At 32.6% G+C, this 23,393-nt stretch overlaps 4 protein-coding genes across 7 annotated transcripts; 1 reads left to right on the top strand and 3 right to left on the bottom strand.

The window, feature by feature from the left end:
- Nucleotides 1-4,571: 4,571 nt before the first annotated feature.
- On the bottom strand, nt 4,572-8,283 carry LOC107366860 (WD repeat, SAM and U-box domain-containing protein 1). 4 transcript variants are annotated; one of them, XM_015934504.3, is made up of 7 exons: nt 8,022-8,283; nt 7,570-7,908; nt 7,010-7,370; nt 6,316-6,499; nt 5,715-6,133; nt 5,490-5,645; nt 4,572-5,428 (listed from the first exon to the last, which is right to left on the bottom strand). In XM_015934504.3, the coding sequence occupies exons 2-7, from the start codon at nt 7,849-7,851 to the stop codon at nt 5,283-5,285; spliced, it is 1,548 nt and encodes a 515-aa protein (XP_015789990.2). In that variant the 5' UTR covers nt 7,852-7,908; nt 8,022-8,283; the 3' UTR covers nt 4,572-5,282. The 4 variants fall into 4 exon arrangements, with proteins under 4 accessions (XP_015789990.2, XP_015789991.2, XP_089124036.1 ...); XM_015934505.3 differs by having other exon boundaries at nt 7,025-7,370; nt 8,022-8,282; XM_089267910.1 differs by lacking the exon at nt 8,022-8,283 and having other exon boundaries at nt 7,025-7,370; nt 7,570-7,986.
- A 314-nt stretch (nt 8,284-8,597) lies between these two features.
- Nucleotides 8,598-10,751, top strand: LOC107366809 (DNA-binding protein RFX2). The gene is made up of 2 exons (XM_015934449.3): nt 8,598-8,953; nt 9,032-10,751. The coding sequence occupies exons 1-2, from the start codon at nt 8,684-8,686 to the stop codon at nt 10,553-10,555; spliced, it is 1,794 nt and encodes a 597-aa protein (XP_015789935.2). The 5' UTR covers nt 8,598-8,683; the 3' UTR covers nt 10,556-10,751.
- Nucleotides 10,752-10,866: 115 nt separating this feature from the next.
- Nucleotides 10,867-11,988, bottom strand: LOC107366810 (chromobox protein homolog 1). The gene is made up of 2 exons (XM_015934450.3): nt 11,466-11,988; nt 10,867-11,140 (listed from the first exon to the last, which is right to left on the bottom strand). Exons 1-2 carry the CDS (start codon nt 11,846-11,848, stop codon nt 10,999-11,001), a joined length of 525 nt encoding a protein of 174 aa, XP_015789936.1. The 5' UTR covers nt 11,849-11,988; the 3' UTR covers nt 10,867-10,998.
- Nucleotides 11,989-13,375: 1,387 nt separating this feature from the next.
- Nucleotides 13,376-22,599, bottom strand: hlk (hulk). Its single transcript, XM_015934444.3, has 14 exons — nt 21,815-22,599; nt 21,077-21,126; nt 20,884-21,016; nt 20,632-20,772; nt 19,839-20,021; nt 19,615-19,770; nt 19,154-19,474; nt 15,731-18,166; nt 15,526-15,663; nt 14,876-15,190; nt 14,632-14,814; nt 14,102-14,566; nt 13,838-14,020; nt 13,376-13,756 (listed from the first exon to the last, which is right to left on the bottom strand). Exons 1-14 carry the CDS (start codon nt 22,005-22,007, stop codon nt 13,590-13,592), a joined length of 5,064 nt encoding a protein of 1,687 aa, XP_015789930.2. The 5' UTR covers nt 22,008-22,599; the 3' UTR covers nt 13,376-13,589.
- Nucleotides 22,600-23,393: the final 794 nt, after the last annotated feature.

The raw sequence follows: 23,393 nt of genomic DNA, 5'->3' as shown, positions 1-23,393 counted from the left end.
ATTAACCACTTCTCTAACCAAATCGATTGATCATTTTCACCATTATTTTGTCCTTAACTAATCTGTATTAAGGAGTTTACAAAATGATCAACCATTTCACGTAAGACAACCTCATTAACTATTAATTAACAGCTCTTAGACTCCTACAACTTTGTGTATATTAAAACTAAACTCAGTCTTAATTGCTATTCCATATTCACGTCAACAAATAATTTGCAGGTGAAAAAATGGGCTCAATAATGAGGTGAACAATTGAAATCTTAAAGAGTTGATCAAAGACTAATTCAAACCATGGCAAGGGTGAAGCCATTGATAATACTCAATGGATCATTTTATTAGTTCTGAATAATTAATGGATTCAAGGAAAGGCTCTAAATTATCAAGTCATTTCATCTAAAACCAGATGCTTCAGTTTCATCAAGAGTTATTCAACTAGACCAGACGATCGATTAAAAAGTCGAGTTTCATGTAACATCAAAAGGTTCCTTATCCTTCAATATGAAAAGTTAAGAGTTGAACTTAACAAGTAAAATGGTTTTTACTAAAAAGACACAACACAATTGTCACATTCATGCATAAATCGACACAAAAAACGGGTAAAAATTGATTTATGACAAATTCAGACTCTGTTAATTTGTAGAGAAATAAAAACTGAGTCCATTTGTGCGATTTAAGAGTTGCTGTGCTCAATATTTTTAGAAAAACTCGAGCTCAAAGTTGTAACTTCGATCGGCTTTTGCTCATTTATGGAAGCAAACTTTTTCATGAAACTTATTTTTCCTTATTTACATTTCCGCAGACAACCAGAAAATGGACATTATTATATGAAATGGAATTTCGATTTTCTGTAAAACAGATAAATTCGATTTTCGTTTGAACCGACCTATTTCGGTGACCGAAAGAGCTAACAAGCTGAAACTTTGTATTGCCACATAAAAATTATCTGAACACATTACGGAGTAAATAATTTTTTCAATTTATCAACGGTTCTCTCGATTTTGGCCATTAAACTTGAAACTTTGAACCTTAATATTTCGAGAATGACATAACCTAAAATCATCACTCTTTGACCAGACATTAGGTTTTATCATGAGCTATAAGATATTGAAATATTGAATCATTCAAGATCCTACAAAAATAGTCAGAGCATTGTATCATTTTGTTTCCAGATTTTAGAGTTTTTGTTTAAAGTTGAATGTTCACTCAAACACAAACCTTGATTGTTAGAAGAATATTCATTTTTTAATGAACTCTGTCATGTTATATCATAGTCCATAATAAAATCTAATGTTAAATCAAAGAATGATGATTTTAGGTTTTGTCATTCTCGAAATATTGAAGTTCAAAGTTTCAAGTCCAATGGCCAAAATCAAGAGAACCGTTGATGACTCGAAAAAACTATTTACTCCGTAATGTGTTCAGATAATTTTTATGTGGCAATACAAAGTTTCAGCTTGTTAGCTCTTTCGGTCACCGAAATAGGTCGGTTCAAGCGAAAATCGAACTTATCTGTTTTACAGAAGAACGAAGTTTTATTTCATTTAATAAAGTTCATTTTCTGGTTAGCCATTAAAATTTACTTAGAGAAAATGAGTTTCATGAAAAAGTCTTCTTCCATTAATGAACAAAAGCCGATCGAAGTTTCAACTTTGGCCTCGATTTTCCAGAAAACTGTTGATCTGACGAATCATTTAACAGTACCAATGGATTCAGTTTTTATGACCCTACAAAACCCACCAAGTCTCAACTCTCAACTCAAATTTTCGAGCATTTGGTAGCACTCTTTGCATTATGTTTGCAAGTTTAACCAGAAAATTGGTTTATTTAGCAAGAAATGGGTTAAGATGAGTTTGTTTTGTTTAATAAGTTGTTTCTCATCCATTTACAACCCAAATATCATGACCGGAATGCGCTTATGGAAGGCTATTAAGTTGAATTTAGTTATTAACTAGTACAGAATTAGATTGGTGAAATAATGATGATTGTATGTAATGCCATTCTCGAAATATTTAGGTTCAAAGTTACAAGTCCAATGGCCAAAATCAAGTGAACCTTTGATAAATTGAAAAAATGATTCAATCATTGGTGTGTACAGATAATTTTTATGGGCCAATACCAAGTTTTAGCTCTCTAACTCTAACGGTCACAGAAATGAGTCGGTTCAAACGAAAATCGAACTTATCTGTTTTACAGAAGACAGAAAATTTTATTCCTCAAAATAAATGCATTTTCTGGTTGACCATCAAAATTTACCTTACGAAAATGAGTTTCATCAAAACTTCTGCTTCCATAAGGGAACGAAAGGCGATCGAAGTTTCAACTTTGAACCCGATTTTCTCTAAAAGTATCAAACATAGAAACTTATAAATTGCACAAACGGACTCAGTTTTTCCGTCTCTACAACTTGAAAGAGTCTAAATTTTACAGAAATGAAACGCGTTTGTGTCAATTTATGTTTAAATGCGACAATTGTGTTTTCCTTTTTAGCATAAACCAAGTAAAATGTTTTTACAGTATCAATTTAACTTCAGTCAACAAAACTAACGTTGCAAATGGTAACACAAACACAAATCTTTTTAAATTGACCCAATAATGGTCTAAATAAGCCGATAATTTCAATCAATTAGTTAATCAAATGGCCTTTGAATTAATCATAATGTTAACTGTTAGATGTTAGAATGTTAGATTCGGTAGTTTATTTATTCAATACAATTCAATACAATTCTAAACATCTTGATGGTGTTTATTTAAATGGTTATTAAATCTATGAATTATCAATATTAAACCATTTTTTGAGTTAATTTCTCAAGCCATTAATAATATCATCAATTATGTATAATAAACTGTAAATGCTTGATTCATTTATGAAATAATGTCCAATTTTATTATTTCAAAATAAAAGTATAAGCATTTTAATATTATCCAATTACACTTGATCTGGAGATATTTTTGAGCATCTGAGTGCCCAATTGCTTGAAACAAACAGTTCCACTGAAAAGATAATTGTACTAATCAATTGTACAACAGCAATTATGGTTAAAATAAGATGATAATTTCTCCCAACCATTGGATTGAATACAAATTGTGGATAATTTTTTTTCTTCTGGTGACATTTTCGCCTGAAATGTTCAGCTTGGGATGGATGCAGCCTTTTGTAAATTTCAGAGTAAAGATGACTTTCGAGGGCAATGTAAAAGCGACGGCAAATGAACGACTTGACTGGACTATTAGCATTTACCAACATGGCTCCATGGGACTTATCGAAAGATGCTGTATGCTCATAAGCTTCAGGCTCAGTAAACTTTGAACAAGAGCTATCGCTTTCTCTGTATAAGATCAAATCTTTTTTTACAATATCCAGCTCCCAGTTTTGTCCAAGATAAGTAAAATCAGTCAGTTTGTCCAAAATCAGAGGAAAATCAAGAAAATATTTCATCACAATGAACGAAGAAAGAAGCTGATTTTTATTTTCATGGGATGAGTGCTGCAACGACTTATAACAACTTGATGTTTCACTAACAATCCCAGTTAAATTGTAATTTAAAATGTCTTGCAAATCGTGAACAGCATTCTGTTTATCTGTCACAGTTAGATCAGTGTGAAAATTAGCTGAATAGTTTACTCTGAGAGTGAACAAGGAAATCAAAATGAAACCAATTAAAAGCCTTTGACTGGCTCTTGAAGCTTCTGGATGTTGACTGTTGAACATGAAAGTTATTAACCGGTAAAAATTACTAGATAAACTGGTGATAAACCAAAATTTGAATGATGATAGAGAGGAGTGAGATGGTAGTTGGATGAGTCCAGTATTGTTGACCAACCAGACTAAGGTTACGAACAGCATTATCAAAGGAATAAATAGCCATGGATTAATGATTTCAATGTTGGTTAAACAGTCGAGTTGAATTAACTTTAAATTTGATTGATAGTGGGTTAAAAAGATGCAGGAAGCTTCAACAAGTGGAACAGTCAGTGTAATGTTTGGTTGAACCGAATCAAGAAGTTGAAAATCCATTATTGAAAAGTTGATATCGGCCTGGTCAAGTTGTAATAATCGAGGTCCACCGAAACAAGAGTCATTCAAACAATCTGCTCTTGAATCGCAGCTAACCCAAGATATATTTGCACCTTTGAGTATCACATTAGTTCGACTTTTAAAGAGTGGAGCGAATGTTCCAATCAGGGAATTGGACTGTTTATCGAAGGCATAACCAGGTAAACGGGTTGGTATGGAACATCTAATGTCCATTGATGCGATTGCATGTAAGAGATTTCAGTCTTAACGGGTTGATTCTAAGATAGCAAATATCAAATTTTGAACCCGACAAAATGAAGACGTAAATTTTTATATATTGATTTACAATTTATTTATTTTAGAATTGGAAAATTATGCTTTATAAATGGCAATTGGTAATTTGTTAAATTGTTGTAACAACATTGTAAGAATACATTTAATTTATGTAAATTTTCTAACAGTAATTTAATTTAATTTTTAAACGAAACAAAATCTTATAAAATTGCCAGCCTTGTATTATTTTAGTATCGATTTATTTTGTCTCTTTAGATGTCTGGAGTTGAAATTGAATCTTTAATGAAAAATCATGATAACTTGTTTTGGATTTTATACTTTGAAAAAAAAACAATTTGAACATCATTAAATTAAATATTGTATGTGAGCTGATCAATTAAAGTGACTTATGAAAACAATGAATTACAATGAATGTGCAGGATAAATCATCAAATAAACATCAACATTAGATTTGTTTTGATTGAATTAATAATGGAAAAACATGAAATTGTTTTTTTAAATTTTACATTTGAAAATAAGACCAAAATTTATTGAATAAATTATTTCAGATCATTATGAAACACAATTCAAATAATACTTTCGTTACTTTGTTGATGCCTTGATGCGATAATGGTGATGCATTGGTTTTGGTTAGTAAAATAGATAAAATATTGATATATGACAGTAGTAACAGTTGACATAAAAGTATAACAAATAATAATAATAATGAATTGAAACATTTCTTATTTCAACGACAATATTTTTGTGGATTTGAGTTCAGTAATTTATGCTCTTGGATAAATAAAGTTATGATGTCGATGATGTACGAGCATTTGATTTTCAAGGCGAAAGTATACTTTGAGACCACGAAGTTGATCACAGATTTAGCAAATCCAAAGAAAGCTTGAGGTAAAATATCAATCCTAATTAAGACTTCGGATAAGATATGGTGGATTTGACAAAGTTATTTAATGAACTGAGCTTCGGTTATCAGTTAAATCTGATATCGCTTGACAAGGAGCTTTAGAGTCAAATTGGAAACCAATCGATTATCTTCGAATGGCTCATTTGTCATTGGACTAGTGTTGTTTCCATTTTCCATCCATTCGGTGATTGCTTGTCTTTCATAAGTATAACCATCTGAAAAAGATTTTAAAGAAATTAATCGATGCGTCTCAATTTTTTCTGTTGATTTTTTTACCTGAAGCAACAACAGGATCCTTCATGAATTCATGAGTTATTGGGCAGAAAAGCTCATCGGGCATTGAGATATCGTCTTCATTTGCGATATGTTGCCACAATGGATTTCGTAAGGCTTGGACTCCTCGCAGAATTTTGGTTCGATGACCAAGAGTAGCTGTTAGACAAAAACAAAATAAAAGAATTATGAAAAATGAAAAACCAAGCAAAGACAAAAATACTCAACTAATTTTAAGCATAGTCAAGAGCATGTCATGAGATAAATGTAAAAGCTCAGTGCCATCGATTTCGTTTTGAATGAAGATATCCGTATATTGAGGTAATCCCAAAGTTTCCAGCCATTGTGCGACTTGTTCAACCGACCATCGAGAAACTAGGTTAGCATTTGTGCCCAAACTGAAAGAAGCTCTATGAGAGCTTGTTACGGGTGCATTTTCGTCGGCTTCAGAATCATTATTGGGTTCAGGTGAACCAAGATAGGAATGAAGATTCCAAATAATAACAGTTTTATCATTTGAACCAGTTGCTAAAAGACTATTGTCAGCAGAGAATGCACAGCAAGTTACATATCGATTGTGACCTTCTAAACGGCGTATGATTGTTCCTGATTCGATAGACCAGATTATAATTGTCTTGTCACCAGCTCTGGTAAATAAGAGATATAAGAGATATTAGATCAATTCATTAAATTTACATATTACAAAAGCAATCATCAATCATATAAGTTATTGGAAAAAGATAGTAAACATTGACTCAAATCAATGGTGTGAGCAATCAAATGGATAGATAAACGATAATCAATCTGATTTAAATTACGTGAGACTTACGCTGATGCAAGTAATGAGCCATCACTAGAGAAACGACAACAATAAACATTACCACTGTGACCTGAAAGACTGTGGTAGAGAGTTATTGAGCACTTGAGACCACCTTTAACATGCCACAATTTGACTAGATCATCATTACCACAAGAGGCGAGTAAGTAGTAGCTTTGTAATGGACCATTTGTTACTACATAAAAAAATAAAATAAAAATTAATTAGCTTAAAATTTTAATTGTTGACAGAACAAATTAGTTGCTAAGAGATATCGTGATCAAAGCCGTGCAAGTGCTAAGCAAATAATAAAATGTATCTTTTGTGTGTGTAACTTAAAAAGTAGAATTATGAAAATTTGAAACTAAGAATAGGACAATTTTAAAGTGTGTAAAATAACGATCTATTAAATGGACAGGTTAACAATATGAAAGAATTATTGATTTTATACTGCTTCCAACCAATGATTCATTTATTGTATAATGCAATATTTTCCAATATTGATTATTTGCGTATTAACAGCCATTGGATTGTAATTAAAGAAGGTAAAATCGATTGTCTGATGCATTAGGAATAGACTTATTCCAAGGACTTTGGCTGTTATGTGTTAAATTTTCAATAATGATTTATAAAGTACAATTTGACTTTGATGACTTTGTTGGCAAGAATCGAAAATTAGGTAAAAATAAAAAACATAGATCTATACCTTCTACAGACTCACCGTTAACCTCGTATTGAGGATTGAAGTCAGACGAGACGACACCCAAATCATGAGCTTCTGGAATGGTCAACAAACATTTGCCATGACCATGACGTGCGTCCCACATTTTAAGCTCTCCAGAAGTAGCTCCAGATATTAGATAAGCAGAATCCGGAGAGAAGGCACAAGTAGTGACCATTGCTTCATGACCACTCAAAGATCTGACTAACGAACGAGTGCTAATATCCCAAAGACAGATTCTTTCATCATCTCCAGCAGTTACCAAGATGGCCGAAGAGGGTGAAAAACAACAGACTCGAATAGCACAGTTTGTTGGATTAGCAACTCGCACAACTTGATCACCAGTCTAAAAAAGAGACCATATTAAAAAATTAGTCAACTTAGCAATTAATCGGAGCAAATATTGGCAGATTAGCAATAATATTATATTGTCAAACATTTGAGGTTTATGACGGTAACTTTGATTGGAAAGAAATCTGCCAAATTTATTTGATACGTGAGATTATTAAACTGTCACAGCTGATGAGATTTAAGAGTATACATACCTGTGAGTTCCATAGAATTAGATATCCATCAGTTGAAACCGAGGCCAAAATTGTTCCAAACGGTGAAAATCTTACACAGTTTACTCCATAATTGTGTCCAGTTAGAGGCGATTTTAATGGTGGCTCTTTGCTTTCTTCAAACTGTCCATCGTCCTTACGTTTCCAGATTTTTATAGTTTTATCATTAGATGATGAGGCGACAATTTTATTTCCATTGAAATCAACCCAGGTTATATCAGATGTATGGCCTTCCAAGGTTTGAAATCTTTCTGTTGACACCATAGCCAGAGTTGTGTAAAAGTTGATTGATTAGCTTATCCAAAAACAATAAAGTTTACGCTGAAAGAAGAAATTATTAAAGAGAAAAACAAATATTAGGCAAGATAATAAAGTAAACAGCTAATATTATGATCCACTATATTATGATCCATTAATATTATTTCATTCCATACCGTAAACTGATACAAGATAGCTGAACTTGACTTCACTAGCATGAAATTTAAAAAGACACAGAGATGTCATTTGAAACAAGATAAAAGTTGAAGTGCTAAATACTTAAGAAAAGAATCAACTAAATGTACGACGAATCAATCCAGGTTACCAGAGATACTTTGATTCTTAATAATTAATAATAGATAAAACTTGAGTTATCTTATTTTGTTTCATTGTGACCATAAATTCAATATTCTGATTTTGTTTACACTTACAACATCAGTGTGTAATAAGAACATGCGTGTTCGCAAATCAAGAGAATCTCAATTTCAAATTTATTAAGTGCTAATCATACAAAAATTTTATAAGAATATAATAATAAGATTAATAATTTGCATTCTTGTAAGATCTTTAATTTTAAACGGATTCAGATAGCGCGGTCAAAAAGCGAGTTTTAAGCATAAATAATACCTGAAAATAAACTCCAATATTGCGACTTCAAAACCAATTCTTGTGAAAACTCTCACATGATGGCACCACAGTCATAGTGAATCTACTTTACCAACTGAATGCTGCTCAAGGCTCAAGGTTTCTTCAGCAAATCAAACCACACTTTTTTATTGTTGCTATAGAGTGTACTAAGGTTACCGTCACCCTGGAACACCGTCAACAAGACAACAGGATGATCGACCCCCAAGATACATTCAAAAAGAATCCAGAAGAAGAGGATAATAATTTAACTACAATTTACTATACCACTGATCCTTACACCTCGATCACTTGTTTTGAAAATAATTCAACCGTCATCTATTCTCAAGTCACTGGTGCCAATACTGGAGAAACAGAAGGTAATTCTGGTGGTATCGCCGTTGTTGCTTCAGCTCCTATTGGAACAGTTTCTGCTCCATCCAATTTTCAAATTCAAAATGTCCGGGACACGGACATTGTCCATGTAAGTACACTTATTCTGCTTAAAATTCTCAGCCATGACCTGCCCTAACATACCTATTTTCATCTTTTTGTAATTCAGGTTAGATGGCTCATAGAAAATTATGAAACCGCGGAAGGCATTTCTTTGCCTCGATCTACATTATATTCCCACTACCAAACCCATTGTCAACAACAAGGTATTGAACCTGTGAATGCAGCTTCATTTGGTAAACTTATTCGCTCTGTTTTTGTCGGATTACGTACAAGGCGCTTGGGAACTAGAGGAAATTCAAAGTATCACTACTATGGTATTAGAGTGAAACCCGGATCTCCATTGGCGCGCATAACTGACAATACTTCTGTGAGTAGTCCTGAATCTGGTCAGCCATCTGCCAAACGTAGTAAAACGAGCGGTTCTGATGCTGGGGTAGAGTCAATCAAGGATAACAATGTTGTGACAACAAATGACAATCACCAGGCAACCTTAACTGCAACTTCACCAGAGCTGCTACAGAGCTACCTAGGTGATCCTAAGTCAATTTTAGCCAATGTTTGGCCGGAAGAGCCTATTCCTTGTAATGATGCCGAAACACCAAGTGCTCTAGCAACCAGATTTGCTGCTGCTTATAGAAAACATTATGAGCAAGTAATTAATGCTATTGGTAATTTAAATTTTCACCTTATTGAAGGATTATGGAAAGCATTTTGGCAAGCTGAAAGTTCATCTAAAAATGGAATAAGTGGCAACAGTGATAATGAATGTAAAACTAACAATGTTAATAGTAAGGCTGGAACTCCTGGTTTAACATTGGAACAATTACACCAATTAACCTCTAGTCCTGGTATAGAGGCGGAAAATGATCAAGAGCCTCTAGCCTCGCTGAGTGATTGGATATTACAAACAGATTATACACTTTACAATTCCTTAATATCTGCATTATTACTTCCCAACCTTTTGAAACCCATTCCCCAACAATTAACTCAACAGATTCGTAATTTTGCCAAAAACATACACAATTGGATGGGAGCAGCGCTTGTTGGATACGACCAAACATTTGTTGCTTCTAAATTAGCTGCAGTTGGAGCTTTTAGCCATACTTTACGAAGATACACATCTTTAAATCATTTATCATCGGCAGCTCAAGCAGTTCTGCAAAACCAACAACAAATACAACAAATGATAAGCGACTTAAACCGTGTTGATTTTAAAAACGTCCAAGAGCAGGCTTCATGGGTGTGCCAATGTGATGACTCCATTGTCGATCAGATCGAAATAAGTTTCAAATCTCTTCTCCAAGAACAAAATCCATTTGACCGTTGGGGCATGTGGTGTGAACAAGTTTTAGATACATGCCTTCGAGATAACGATGTGCGCTCAGCGACGCAATTCTTTTTTAAATGGGGCTTTTATAGCTCACTTGTGATGAGAGATCTCACTCTTCGTTCTGCCTCTTCTTTTGGTTCATTCCATCTCATTCGATTGCTTTTCGATGAATATATCTTTTACTTGATTGAACATAGAGTTGCTCAAGCTACTGGAAAGACGCCGCTCCAAGTATTAGGAGAAGTTAGAATGACAATGGCCAAATCAAAAGAAACTACGAATCAACACTCGAGTTCATAACTTTTTTTGCAACCTATCAATCAACGTACTTTTTTCCCAAAGAGCACCAAAATTATATATTCAAACTCAGATTTTGATCACACACCTTAGATCGACCTTGCATCATTATCCTTTGATGTAAATTACATCGACCAATCAACTCTACACTGTATACCTTTAACATGTTAACAATAAATTCATATATTCCTTGCCTGAATTAGAGTTGATTTGTAATTCACTTGTAATCTTTTATTCTTACATTTTGAAGAGTATTTAAGGTTATGTAATATAATAAAGTCTTAACAGGTTCTGAAATAAAAAGTGATCAGGAATGATATTTAATAATATTTGTTTAATATTTTGATGAAAGGATGGAAACTGAATGCGATGGGTTAAATGTTTAGAAAAGAAAGGATAAGGTAATATGAAACAATTAAAGAGTAAAGAATGTGAACGCAGTTGATCTAATCTTTGGCCTCAACTTTATCCTCATTATTGGTTGCTGTGTGCCATGTAAGACGCTCTTCATAGAACTTAATAACAATTTGGGGACATTTGTGATTAGCGATAGAAGCAGGGACCAGATCTGCATCCTCAGAGTCCTTCCTGTAAAGACCGGAGGGAAAATTTAGAAAAACCGATTAGAATTTGTGTAAAGTGAGCAACAGACCAACAAGTCTGATGAGCAAAAGGGTGCATAGAAAAGATTATGGATAAGATTCTACAAAGGAAGAATTTCAAGATTACAAAATTCAAGAGAGTTTAAATTATTTGATTGGTTACTTAAAGCTTGAAAAATGAAAAAAAGACCTAAAGAGCTTAAAATTTGACGCCAGCATAGTCTATAGTCGTTTGCTTCAACAGTTGAGCAAGTCACTCATAGGTCAGGACAGCAAGCACATTTTACAAAAACATAACACAATCAGCTTACCATTTAATTAAAAACATGAGTTCTCCTGAGGCATCGGTTGCACCAATAATCTTCTGAGGTTCAAGACCTCTTTCAAAGCCTCTTGGTTCATCATCAGCTTTTTTCTTCTTTTTGTCTCCTTCAACAACAGTAGACTTTCTTTTCTTATCATCACCTTTCTTTTCATTCTTTTTCTTTTTTCTTTCTTCCTCGAATTCGGAGATCAGATCAGGACAATCGAGATTCTCTACTGGTTCCCACGTGTTGTCACCCTCTGAATATCCTTTCCATTTAAGAAAATATTCAACTTTTCCATTCCGCGTTCTTTTGTCCAGAATCTTCTCAACGATGTATTCCTCTTCCTCCTCTTCCTGCTGTTTCTTTGGATCTTCAGAGTCACTCATATTGATAGATTAAATACAAAATTAAAAGTTAACAAACAAGTAGTCCTAAGGAGAAGGAATGTAATTGATTACTAATCACGGCACAAGCAATGAAAATCAAGAAGACAAAAATTAAGATTAATGAATATAATTCAAAAGGAGATTCACATAACTGAATAGATTCCTACTTGGATCAGCTTCCAAATTATTTTAACCGCGAATCCAATCATAGCGCCATCTATAAAATTTCTAAAGAAGATTTTTATAAAGCTTAAAGTAAATAACAATCAAGATTTATCAATTTTATTTGATAATTAACCCTCATAAAAAGATACAATTTTTAAAATAAATAATTACTTAACCAATAGAAGAAGATAAAATTATAAATCGTAAATTAATTAATTGGCGTTTCCGTAATTTCCGTACCGCATTTGGTTGCTGATGTACTATTTCCGGTCTTCCATTTGAAATGGTGAAAGTTACCGGTAAAATCAGTTCCATATTAACCAATAGGAATAGACTTAAAAGGCTCCATTTTTTTTAAAAAGATTGCAAGCTTTTGTTTAGATTTAGCGCTTTTTTGATAAGAAACGCACTTGAAATAATGTTTAGAAACTTGGTTTGTGATTATTTTTGTTATACTGTTTGATTGTTTCAATGTTTTAACAGAGTTTTCCTCTCTTTTCTTTCAAGATATAAACCTTTTAAGTTCAGCTAGGATTTGGCGCGTATCTGTAGACCAATTATCTCAACACAATCGTTGTTAGCGCTGTTGAAGATGACTGGTAAGAGTGCATTGGAAATCATTTTTTATGACCATCATCATTCTGATTGTCAAGATAATGAACTTTACGAAGGCAAATCGACTTGCTGATTGTAATTTTCAATCGCTTCAGACCATAAGTGAAAATTATTTTTCATATCAATTGGGTTTTTGGGTTAATACCAATTGCAATCCTGGTAAGCGTATTGAGCTTTTAATTGGTAGTGAGAAAAATGAAATCTTTTTACATAAATAGCTCATTGTAATCTCTGATGACACTTTGCTCAACTGTAAATCTCATGGGAATCCATAGAGAGTCAAATAATAATGTCAGATATACATTTAAAGACATTTAGATTTAATTTTTGGCCGATGATGGACATGAGAAGCTTATTTCCCACTTGTCCTGGAAAAGCCTAATTGACAAAGCAGTCCAATGATGATAATCCTATGTTAATTATGTTTACTGAATTTTGATTAGGAAGCCCTGTTATTCAATCAAAGATTGAAAAATATTGAAGGTGAGGACTTTCACAGTTGGATTTCCTGACATTCAATTTTAACTTGTACTTTAGATATAAATCAATGTTAAACTCTAACTTCTTCCAGACTTCGGTTTACACTTCGAATGTTAGCCTTATTTTGATGGCCAAAGAAATACATTATATCATTGTTATGGAATTCTCAAATGTAATGGCTAATTACAAAAGATATTCAAGATTAAAGGTTAAATCAACATCAAGTGAGAAAAACTGTAAACATACTAAACAATTAGCCATATGAAATTAAAAACAGCAAGAAAATTTTTTTATTGCATGAAACCAGAAATGAGCTCGACTAGTGACGATTAGATTATGATTGTAAACATTGATGCGTCGTCAAAATTTAGCCATTTTTTATGTTATCATAAAATGATGATTATGGATGAATAATTGATGAAATAATTGAACACATTTTGTCCACTCAAAAAGGAAAATACACTCGAAATTTCAAACTTTTTCAATCTTTCTTTTGTTTGTGTCTGAGGAAAAAGACAAGAAAAATTGTATAAAGAATGAAGGCAACAGTCACAGCAATCAAACAATACATAAATATGTTAATCTCAGGGTGTCGATAACGATTTTTACGAAGCCATTCAAGAACTTCCTCCTCCTTCATTAAATCTCCTGAAAGGTAAAAAAAGATAAATTTTTAGATCAGATTGTTAGCAGATAAATCAAAGTAGAGAAAAGATCAACAATACAAACCTCTGTACATAGAAGGGAATCTTTTTCTGAAGAAAACTAGTGACGGAAGTGTAACAATGCCATACTTTCTGGCATAACGAGTATCACGAATTTTTACGAACATGATATCAAGATCATCAGCTTCATCATCAATTCTTTCCAATTCCTTCAAGACTTCCTCACAGTCATAACAGCCATTTTCATCTGATAAAATAATAAAAAAGAAACATTGAGCACAATTTAAGCATTTCTTTTTTTGATGACGATAGAGATGATAATACTTACAGAAATAGACAGCAACAAAATCATTTTCTGATAATATTTTATCAAGCATTTTTCGATTAACTTCTTCGATCTCATCTTTAAGTTCAAAAACATCTTCACTTGTCAACCAAGCAAGTACTTTATCTTCTTGCATTAAATCACCGTCATAGAAAATGGGAATCTTTTTACGGAAATAAGCTAATGAAGGAACTTGATGAGCTTTATATTTTTGAGCAGCATTTGGATCATTTACTTTGACAAAGTCAATTCCGTAATGATCAAGTTCGTCGTCGATTTGTTCCAATTTATTCAATACATCGGAACATTCGATACAGTCGTCGTCGTAGAAAAACACAGCCAGAAATGGTGATTCATCGACAAGTTTATCCAGCATACGTCCATTAACATCTTCAATTTCATCTTGCAGCTCACGATTATCATCATCAATAAGCCAATCAAGAACTGAATCTTCATTACGAAGATCACCTAAGATTAAACAAATTTAAATTACATTAAATATTGGTCTTTTAAACAATAATATTTGTTCTTACCATCAAAAAGAAGAGGATTTCCATTCCTGAAATACATTAACGCGGGAAAGTTTCTGATTCCATATCTTTTAGCCAAAGGAATGTCTTGAATCTTAACCATATGAATACCATAGATATCACACTCATCATCAATATGTTCTAACTCCTCTAAAACAATATCACAGGCTCGACAGTGAGGCTTGTCTGAAGCAATGAAGAAAAAAAATTATTCACCGAATTCACAATAAATTATGATTATACTTACAGAAAAAAACAACTAAATAGTGAGACGATGAAATGAGCTGTCCAAGTAATTCTCTGTTTACAGATTCAATGGTATCTTCTGATCTTTGTTGAATCAACCACTGAAGAACATCTTCTTCAGCAGAAATATCCCCAGAATAGACTGACGGAGTTCCTTTCTCGAAATATATCAAAGCAGGAAAAGTTTTACATCCATATTCATCAGCAATGTCCATGTCTTTGGTCTTGACAAATGCTATACCATGTTTATCCGTATCAGTATCAATATTTTCCAAGTCATCCAGAACCGCTTGACATTGTTCACAATCATCAGAGTCTAGTGAGTTTAGTTAAGGAGTTAAGGAATAGCAACGCAATTTAAGGAATGGGAACACACAAGATACAAACCAAACCAAAATAAAAAATGAGAATGCATAAAACCTCTATAAAATAAGAGCGCTTTTTGATGAGATATAAATCAATAGATCTTGTATAATAGAGTAAAACCGCGAGTCCAACTTTCTGATCAATTATAGCTCTATTATACATTGTATAATAGAGATAAATATAATTTGTTTACTTGAATCTTAAATCAAGTAATTGAAAAATCTTAGGCCAAGATTTTTCATGGATTAGCTGAAAATTAAACAAACATTAAACATTGATACTTACAAAAATAAACTGCTACATGATCTTGAGTTGCCAACAATTTTCGTAATATTTTCCCATCGATTTCCTCAATCATATCCAAACTTGGATCTTTCATTGAAATTAACCATTCTAATATTTTATCAGGCTTCTTAAGATCACCTAATAGAATTGAATAAAAGTAATTAATAAAACTGTTTAGAATAAAATTTAAATTTCGGTCAATTACCAGGATAAATAATGGGATCGTTTTCATCTCCTTTCTTAAAGAAGAGTAGAGCTGGTAGTGCATAAGCACCGTAGCTTTTAGCCAAGGCATTGTCTTCGATTTTGACAAACTTGATTCCGGCTGCATCAGCTTCATCATCAATCTTTTCCAATTCATCCAAAGCACGGTCACATTGTTTACAATCTTGTCTTGAGTAAAACAGAACTGCTAGATAATTGATTCGTCCTAATAATCGTTCAAACATTCGTCGATTAACACGTTCAATAGCATCTGAAGATTCCATATTTTCAGGTCGAGTTAACCATTCCAAGACTTCTTCCTCATCGAATAAATCACCCTCGTATTTCAATGGTTTACCTCGTCTAAAGAACACTAATCCCGGTGGGTTTCGTATTCCGTATTTCTTAGCAATTAAATTGTCTGATATTTTTATCAGTTCAACCTCATAATCAGAGCAATCATCATCAATATTTTCCAAATGTTCCAATATCTCTTCACTTTCATCGTCATTGTTCTTATAAAAGAGAACAGCTAAATATTCCTTTTCGTTAATTAATCTGAACAATATTTCACGATTTACATTTTCAATTGTGTCTTCATTTTTCTGCTGAATCAACCATTCTAAAACTTCTTCTTCAATCGTTAAATCACCATCATAAATGCTTGGAGATCCATTCTCGAAGTAGACTAAAGTTGGAATTTTGGTGATTCCAATTTCTTTAGCATAATTGATATCATTTGTTTTAACAAAATGAACTCCTATCTTATCAGTATCATCATCAATGTTTTCCAATTCAGTCAATATTTTCTCACATTCAGGGCAGTCACCATCCTCGTAAAAGAATACAACAATGTTAGGAACATCTTCGATCAAAACTTCTAACATTTTCCTGTCAACCTGTTCAATAACATCTTCTTTAGATCCTTTCGAGTCAACCATCCATGCAAGAACAGCATGTTCATCTTTAAGATCACCTTCATAAAACTGAGGGAAACGGTTCTTGAAAAAGATAAGAGCAGGAAAAGCGACAACATTATACTCTTTCGCTAGATCAGTATCCTCTATGCGAACAAAATCAATATCATTTGATTCAGCAATATGATCAACTTTTTCCAATTCATACAAAACCTTTTCACACTCAGAGCAACCTTTGTCTTTGATGAACAAAACAGCAACATAAGGCGATCGGGTCAATAATTTATCCAACATTTTCTTGTTTAGTTCTTCAATAGAATCCCGTGAACTCAATGCCTCTTCTGATGTAACCCATTTCAAAACATCATCTGGTTTTTTCATATCTCCATTGTAAACAGTTGGTTTGCCGTTACGATACAGAACTAAACTTGGAAAAGTGTTGATTCCATTTTTACGAGCTAAATTTTCATCATCTGTGGTAACAAACAAGATTCCGTGTTCATCAGTGTCATCATCAATATGCTCCAAGCCTGCTAAAATCTGGGAACACTCTTTACAATTGTCTGGTGCATAGAAGACTAGAATATAAGGCGATTCTTCAATCAAATCTTCAAGAATCTCCTCTGTTACTTCTTCAATTGTATCTTCTGTCTTCTGTTTAATCAGCCACGCCAAAGCTTCTTCCTCTTTAGTCAAGTCACCTTCATAGACAGTTGGTAATCGATTCTCGAAGTAAACCAAAATTGGTAATTCATCCATAAGTCCGTATTCTTTAGCTAGTTTATCATCATCGATTTTTACCAACGGTATATCGTATTTATCTGCATCATCGTCAATATTTTCTAGCTCTTTGAGTACGATGGCACTTTTGGGTGAGTCTCGATCATAAAATAATACAGCAACTGCATCGGCAGTGGAAATCAAAGTTTCCAAGGTTTTCGAATTGACATCTTCAATTTCAACTGATGCTTGTTGTTCAATCAGCCATTTAAGAACTTCTTCCTCTTTGGTTAAATCACCTTCATAAACCGCTGGAACTTCATTTTCAAAGAAAACAACTGCAGGTAATTTATTCAGATGATATTTTTCAGCAGCTTCAACATCATTGGTTTTCACAAAGACGATATCATTGCGGTCACAATCATCATCAATATGCTCCAATTCCCGAAGAATCTCAGCTGACTTTCGATTCGATGAGTCGTAAAACAAGACTGCTATGTGAGCAGTTCTTTCGATCAAAGCGTAAAGCATTTTATCTGAAACTTCCTCTATTTCATCTGAATTGAGCTGCTTCTGTAACCAAGCTAAGACTTTTTCCTCTTTCTCCAAATCTCCATCATAAAGGTTAGGAATTTGCTTCTCAAAATAAATTAATGCTGGTAACTCATCGTCTATACCATACTCTTTGGCTAGTGCAGCATCGTCTATTTTGATAAATGGTAATCCAAGTTTATCACAATCATCATCAATGTTTTCCAATTCTCTGATGGCGTCAAGAGATTTTTGATCATCCTTATCATCTATTACAAAAATAAAGTCAAATGAATTTCATTTTAGTTAAACAAGAATCTATAATTGAAATGGTTAAAGCTTCAATGCTTTAAATGATGAATGAAACCTGCAAATAAAAAATTTGCATCCTAAGATGTTCTTAATTACAATGTTTTGAATGATTAAGAAAATGCAGGTAAAATCAACTTAAAGTCTCGCCAATGCCACAGAAAGCATTTGCTACAGCTTCAAAGATTTTTTTTTCTGGAATTCAATATCTAAAATTACTTTACAGCTCAAGTTGCAGCAATAAGCTACAGTTAGTATTGAAATGTCAAAGATTGAGACCACTGATGAAAAGATGAATAGCATTGTACTTAGAAGCAATAACATTATCTTGTCGTAAAAGTCGAACTTAATGTCTCAACTACCAACATTTAAGCTGAAAAATCTATCATTTGACCTATTTTTAAGCATACAGTACGTAGTGTATCGTTTGTTGTTTCAAATGGTTAAACAAAATCCATAGTAGTTACATCCATAGTATACAAAATTTACAGTCAAACTTTCTGAAATTTGGGATACGACACCTTATTAGTGACTATAAATAGTTCAATCATTTTCTAACAGACTCAAAAAGCAAGTCAATTCGTATCCAAATTGACTGCAACAAAACCAAAAATTGGCGTGAATATCAACTGAAAAACAAACCTGGATCCTTGAAATGATCATCTGTTAAGTTATCTCATTCCTTAATCTTAGGTTTTAAATCTCGGTGTGAATCATGAAATCGATAAATTTAATAGCACAGAAACAAGTTTTGCCTTGGATCTAAAATTTTTATGAACAGTCTAGCTAAGCTAATTAAAATTTTATATAAGAAACGTTGTCATCAAAATTTCATCAAGAAGTATTAATTAGATGATAAAATTTACGATGTTGAATGACAAGAAAATAATCAATCAATGGCAAACAACAAATCCATTTAAAAAGAGTTCTGTGTTGGTGATACTTACAGAATAAGACAGCAACTTGAGATTTGTTGGAGACAATTTGATGAAGGACGACGTCTGAAACATCTTCAATCTCATCTGAAGCTTGTTGATGAACAAGCCAATCAAGAACTTGGTCCTCTTTAGTTAAATCTCCTGAATAAAAGTTGGGTATCTGAGATTCAAAATAAACTAAACAAGGCATTTCATGATTGTCGATGCCAAATTGCCGAGCAGCTTCTCGGTCATTTGTTTTCACAAACAAGATTCCATGTTGCCTACAATCATCATCAATGGTTTCCATTTCTCGCAAAACTGTCTTGCTTTTTTCCTGAGTGTCATCATCTTAAGAATAAAAATTAGATAAAGAATAGAAATTAAATTAAAAGCTCTAAAAATTATCAAGTCTCAAGTAAAACTCTATGTCAAGCCTTACATGAACTCTGCGTAAATGCAAGGCCTATGTTGAATAGTAAACAACTTACAGAAAAGGACGACAAGGTGTTCAGACTCTTCTATGAGAGACTCAAGTACTTTGGTTGACACTTCTTCAATCAAGGAATCTTTCTCGTTTTCATCATCAGCGGTGTCACGGAAGTCAACTAACCAGTCAAGAACTGCTAACTCGTCTTCCAAGTCACCTGTTGAAGAATTGAATAGCAAAGGGTAAAGCAAAGGGTAAACCTGAAAAGTATAGATAGACACTTACCTTGATAAACAATTGGAATCCTCTTACGATAGTAAACCAAAGCAGGAAGATCTTCAAGTCCATATTCAAAGGCCAAACTTTGATCGGATATTTTGACGAAACTGATTCCTTTACGATCAGCATCATCATCAATCTCTTCTAATTCATGTAATACCTTTTCACACTTTTTACAGTTATTTTTATCTGTTGAAGTGAAGCCAACAAGAAAAGGAAAGTTTAGGACAAAAACAAAAAAAAGAGATGAAATATGTAAGTTAATATAATCAAATTTAAATAAATATCTCCTGTATTAACAAGTAATTAATCAAAGAAAAAATAAAATAATCTTTGCAGGATAATTTATGGTGTTCATTACACAGTTTTGTTGATAATGGGTTGCGGATCAGCTGGGACAAGTTAAGTTTACAATAAGACTCTAAACTAAACTTTCATCTCGAAGATTTTGTCTCTTCAAGATAATTTCACAGTTTTTGAGCTTATTGAACTACTCATCACTACTAAATAATAATAATATGAATAATGATCAGAAAGTTGGGACAAAGTGCATGTTTTGTGTGCTGTAACTCAATTTGAAACCTACAAAAGAAGCGCTCTTATTTTACTAAATCAAACATAATGTTAAGTTGGTGGGTAAAATTGGATTTGCAGTTCAAAGATATGAATGATTCAATGAGAGCAGGAAATGTATTGAAATTGTCTGCTAAGATTGAGCTGGAAAAAAGGGAATAACATTGCAATTAAAAATGGATTGATTATTTTTTCAGATTCAATAGTGAATGTTAATCATACTCACAGAATAAGACAGCTATGTAGTCATGTGTATCAATGTATTTTTGTAGATTTTTGGAATTGACTTCTTCAATTTTCTCTGGTGAATCCAAAGAGTCAATTGAAATTACCCATTCCAGTAATAAGTCCTCTTTGGCTAAATCTCCTGTAAAAATGTCCGAATCCAATTATTAAGAGATGTTAGCAGTAACCACCAAGTCCATTGACTTGACCAACAAAATGAAAGGTTTAAAGATGAAATTAAAAAAAGGTTTACCTTCATAAACTGTAACCTCTCTGTTTTTAATGTAAGCCAAACTGGGAAACTCAGTAATGTCAAATTTTTTAGCTCCAGCTCTTTCTGATGTTTTAACAAAATTGACCTTTAGTTTGTCCACATCATCATAAATCTGTGAATAACCAAAGTAATTAGTTAATCATTTCAGGAAATATCTTTATTAAACTCCAACCTTTTCTAATCCATGAAGCAAGTCCTTACATTCAGTGCATGATCGTGTATCTGAAATTAAAATGAACGACAATCAGATTGGTTCAAAAAAAGTAAGTTAATTGTGAAAAAGATGGAAAAATATCTGAATGAACTGATATTTCAGTGAAGGTCAAGTTTAACAATGAATCAAATTTCCTTTCCTAGATTACATTTGATTGGTATGATTTGGAAAACAGTTTTGTTAAAAATCAACGATATTGATGTGTAAAAATACAAAACATGTTTTATTGCAATCATTTAATCTTATTGTCGCTCGTGGATATTATTTCAATGAGTGCTTAAAAATTTGAACAACCTTGGTTTAAAGCATCATTTGCTCAACTGTTTCATCTCAACCTACTTTTGGTCTAACAACAGTAAATCTGGTTAACCTTAGATTCACATTTGCTAATTGAATTCCATATACAACTCATATTTTTCACAAATACACATCAAGTTAAGGTCACTTAGGTCTTAAAAATGTTCAAAGGAAAAGCAATGAAAAAATTGTTACTCGAAATTGATTGCTCAGTTAAAGTCACATTGTTAAGTTCACACAAACCTAAATGTATCTCTATCAAGAGTAAACATTTTTTAGCATCAACATGTATCAATATATTTTCAACTGATCATCACTTAATTTAGATGTTAATTGCTTGTCTATCTGAACTGGTTAATAATTAGATGGCTTGTGTATGAAGGTGGTTAAAATACTTACAAAAGAAGACAAGAAGAGTAGATCCTTGGTCAACTTGATTCTCAAGCTCTTTGGCAGTTAATTCTTGGATAAACTCAGAGGGAAATGCTGGTTTCCGAGCATAAGATGTATCACAAATTAATAAAAAAAGTGTAATCAATGTTTGTAAAATTTTGTGAGGATATATATTCCTATAGACTCGATGTAACTTCATATCATTGAGAGGTAAACAAGTTGATACATGTACAAAATTAGTTGGTCTTGGTTGTTATAATTGGTATAAACAAAAGATTAATAACAAAATAAATTTATTTATTGTTGATAATTATGTAACAATTTAGATAAATGGTTAACGTTGGGTTAAAATGTGGTTAGAGAAACACTTTAATGAATCAAGTTGGAAGCCAAGGTGAAAAATATGATGTGTTTAAATATGTAATCGCAACGGTTGTACGCGAGGTAAACACAGTTGATCTTGTTGTTAATTTAGCTGAATGAAAGTAAAATTGAGTCAAAAATATTGAGTTAAAAATGTGGAAACAAACGATAAAAGTTGAGAAGATGGCGAAGAAAGCAAAAGAAAGGCGAAAAAAGAAGAAAAGAAACTGAAATAGAAATTGAAGAAATTTTTCCAGCTTTTGGATGATAACAAAGTTATTCCAGATTCAATCCAAATTTAGTTGTAACAACAAAAGCTATATTCATCGCCCATTCTGATTATACGTAACAACTCGCACTCGCTTTTTTTTCATCTTCATTCTCATCTTCATACTCATCATCTCTTTCATATCTTCAGCTTGTTTACAGTGAAAACACTCCCAGTGTCACTTAAACTCTACTTCCGTTCGCTATGTTCATCGTCAAACTTACTCAAGCTCACCATTTATTTTCATCATCTTCATCATCATCATTATTTTCACTTTCATTTTCATTTTAGTCTTTGGGAAATCTTGATGAAAATAGACGCAGGCTTAGCAAGTTGCCAAATGAATTTACCATCAAGATGAGAATAGGATTACCAATTGAATTTTTTTAAACCAATGCTTGTTGATGAACATAAACCTAAACATCTAAACGGCAAATTCATGGATAAATCATTTCAATTTTAGTTTTTTACAGTTTATCAATGAACCATTTTTGCTCATCATTTGATAAACATTTTACACTAGATAAATCTTTGAAATAAGGTTGAATTGAAAGTTGGTTAAGATTTCGCCGCCATCGATTTAATTGCTCTTCAAGATTCCAGAATTATGTCCAGATTGTAAAATTTGAAACCAATTGTTGAGATCACTATTAGCTAAGAAAATTGTCCGATTTCCCAAAATTGATCGATAATCAAATTGCATTTTTTACTCTATTTTGAAAACCGAGTTGTTGATCAAACAAGAATGATTGGAATAATCACATTCTTGGCTGATTTCATTTTTGATTATTTAGCATATTCCTTCCATATTGAATTGTAATCGGCAGAAAACTAAAATGATTGCAAGAACTTTTTGACTGTCGCTATTATTGATAACTTGTTCCAATGACACCGTTCTTCAGTTTGTCGAAAATTTCGATTTCAACTGGGCTAACTCTACTACTGACTTAATTT

This window comes from Tetranychus urticae, chromosome 2 (assembly GCF_039701765.1).
Source record: "Tetranychus urticae isolate SD_2017Ah chromosome 2, NJAU_TeUrti_SD_1.0, whole genome shotgun sequence".
Taxonomy (NCBI): Eukaryota; Metazoa; Arthropoda; class Arachnida; order Trombidiformes; family Tetranychidae; genus Tetranychus; species Tetranychus urticae.
Note: the sequence above shows the minus strand (reverse complement) of the source record. Positions and strands in the feature narration are given on the sequence as shown.

Coding starts and splice junctions, on each gene's coding strand:
- LOC107366860 (XM_015934504.3), bottom strand. CDS start 7,851: ATGGTGTCAACAGAAAGATTTCAAACCTTGGAAGGCCATACATCTGAT. Junction 7,371..7,569: donor TAATTCTATGGAACTCACAG/GTATGTATACTC, acceptor TCTCTTTTTTAG/ACTGGTGATCAAGTTGTGCG. Junction 5,646..5,714: donor CTTGACTATGCTTAAAATTA/GTTGAGTATTTT, acceptor TTTGTCTAACAG/CTACTCTTGGTCATCGAACC.
- LOC107366809 (XM_015934449.3), top strand. CDS start 8,684: ATGATCGACCCCCAAGATACATTCAAAAAGAATCCAGAAGAAGAGGAT. Junction 8,954..9,031: donor GGGACACGGACATTGTCCAT/GTAAGTACACTT, acceptor TTTGTAATTCAG/GTTAGATGGCTCATAGAAAA.
- LOC107366810 (XM_015934450.3), bottom strand. CDS start 11,848: ATGAGTGACTCTGAAGATCCAAAGAAACAGCAGGAAGAGGAGGAAGAG. Junction 11,141..11,465: donor CTCATGTTTTTAATTAAATG/GTAAGCTGATTG, acceptor CGGTCTTTACAG/GAAGGACTCTGAGGATGCAG.
- hlk (XM_015934444.3), bottom strand. CDS start 22,007: ATGAAGTTACATCGAGTCTATAGGAATATATATCCTCACAAAATTTTA. Junction 20,773..20,883: donor AGAGGTTACAGTTTATGAAG/GTAAACCTTTTT, acceptor ACATTTTTACAG/GAGATTTAGCCAAAGAGGAC. Junction 14,021..14,101: donor TTTTGTTGCTGTCTATTTCT/GTAAGTATTATC, acceptor TTATTTTATCAG/ATGAAAATGGCTGTTATGAC.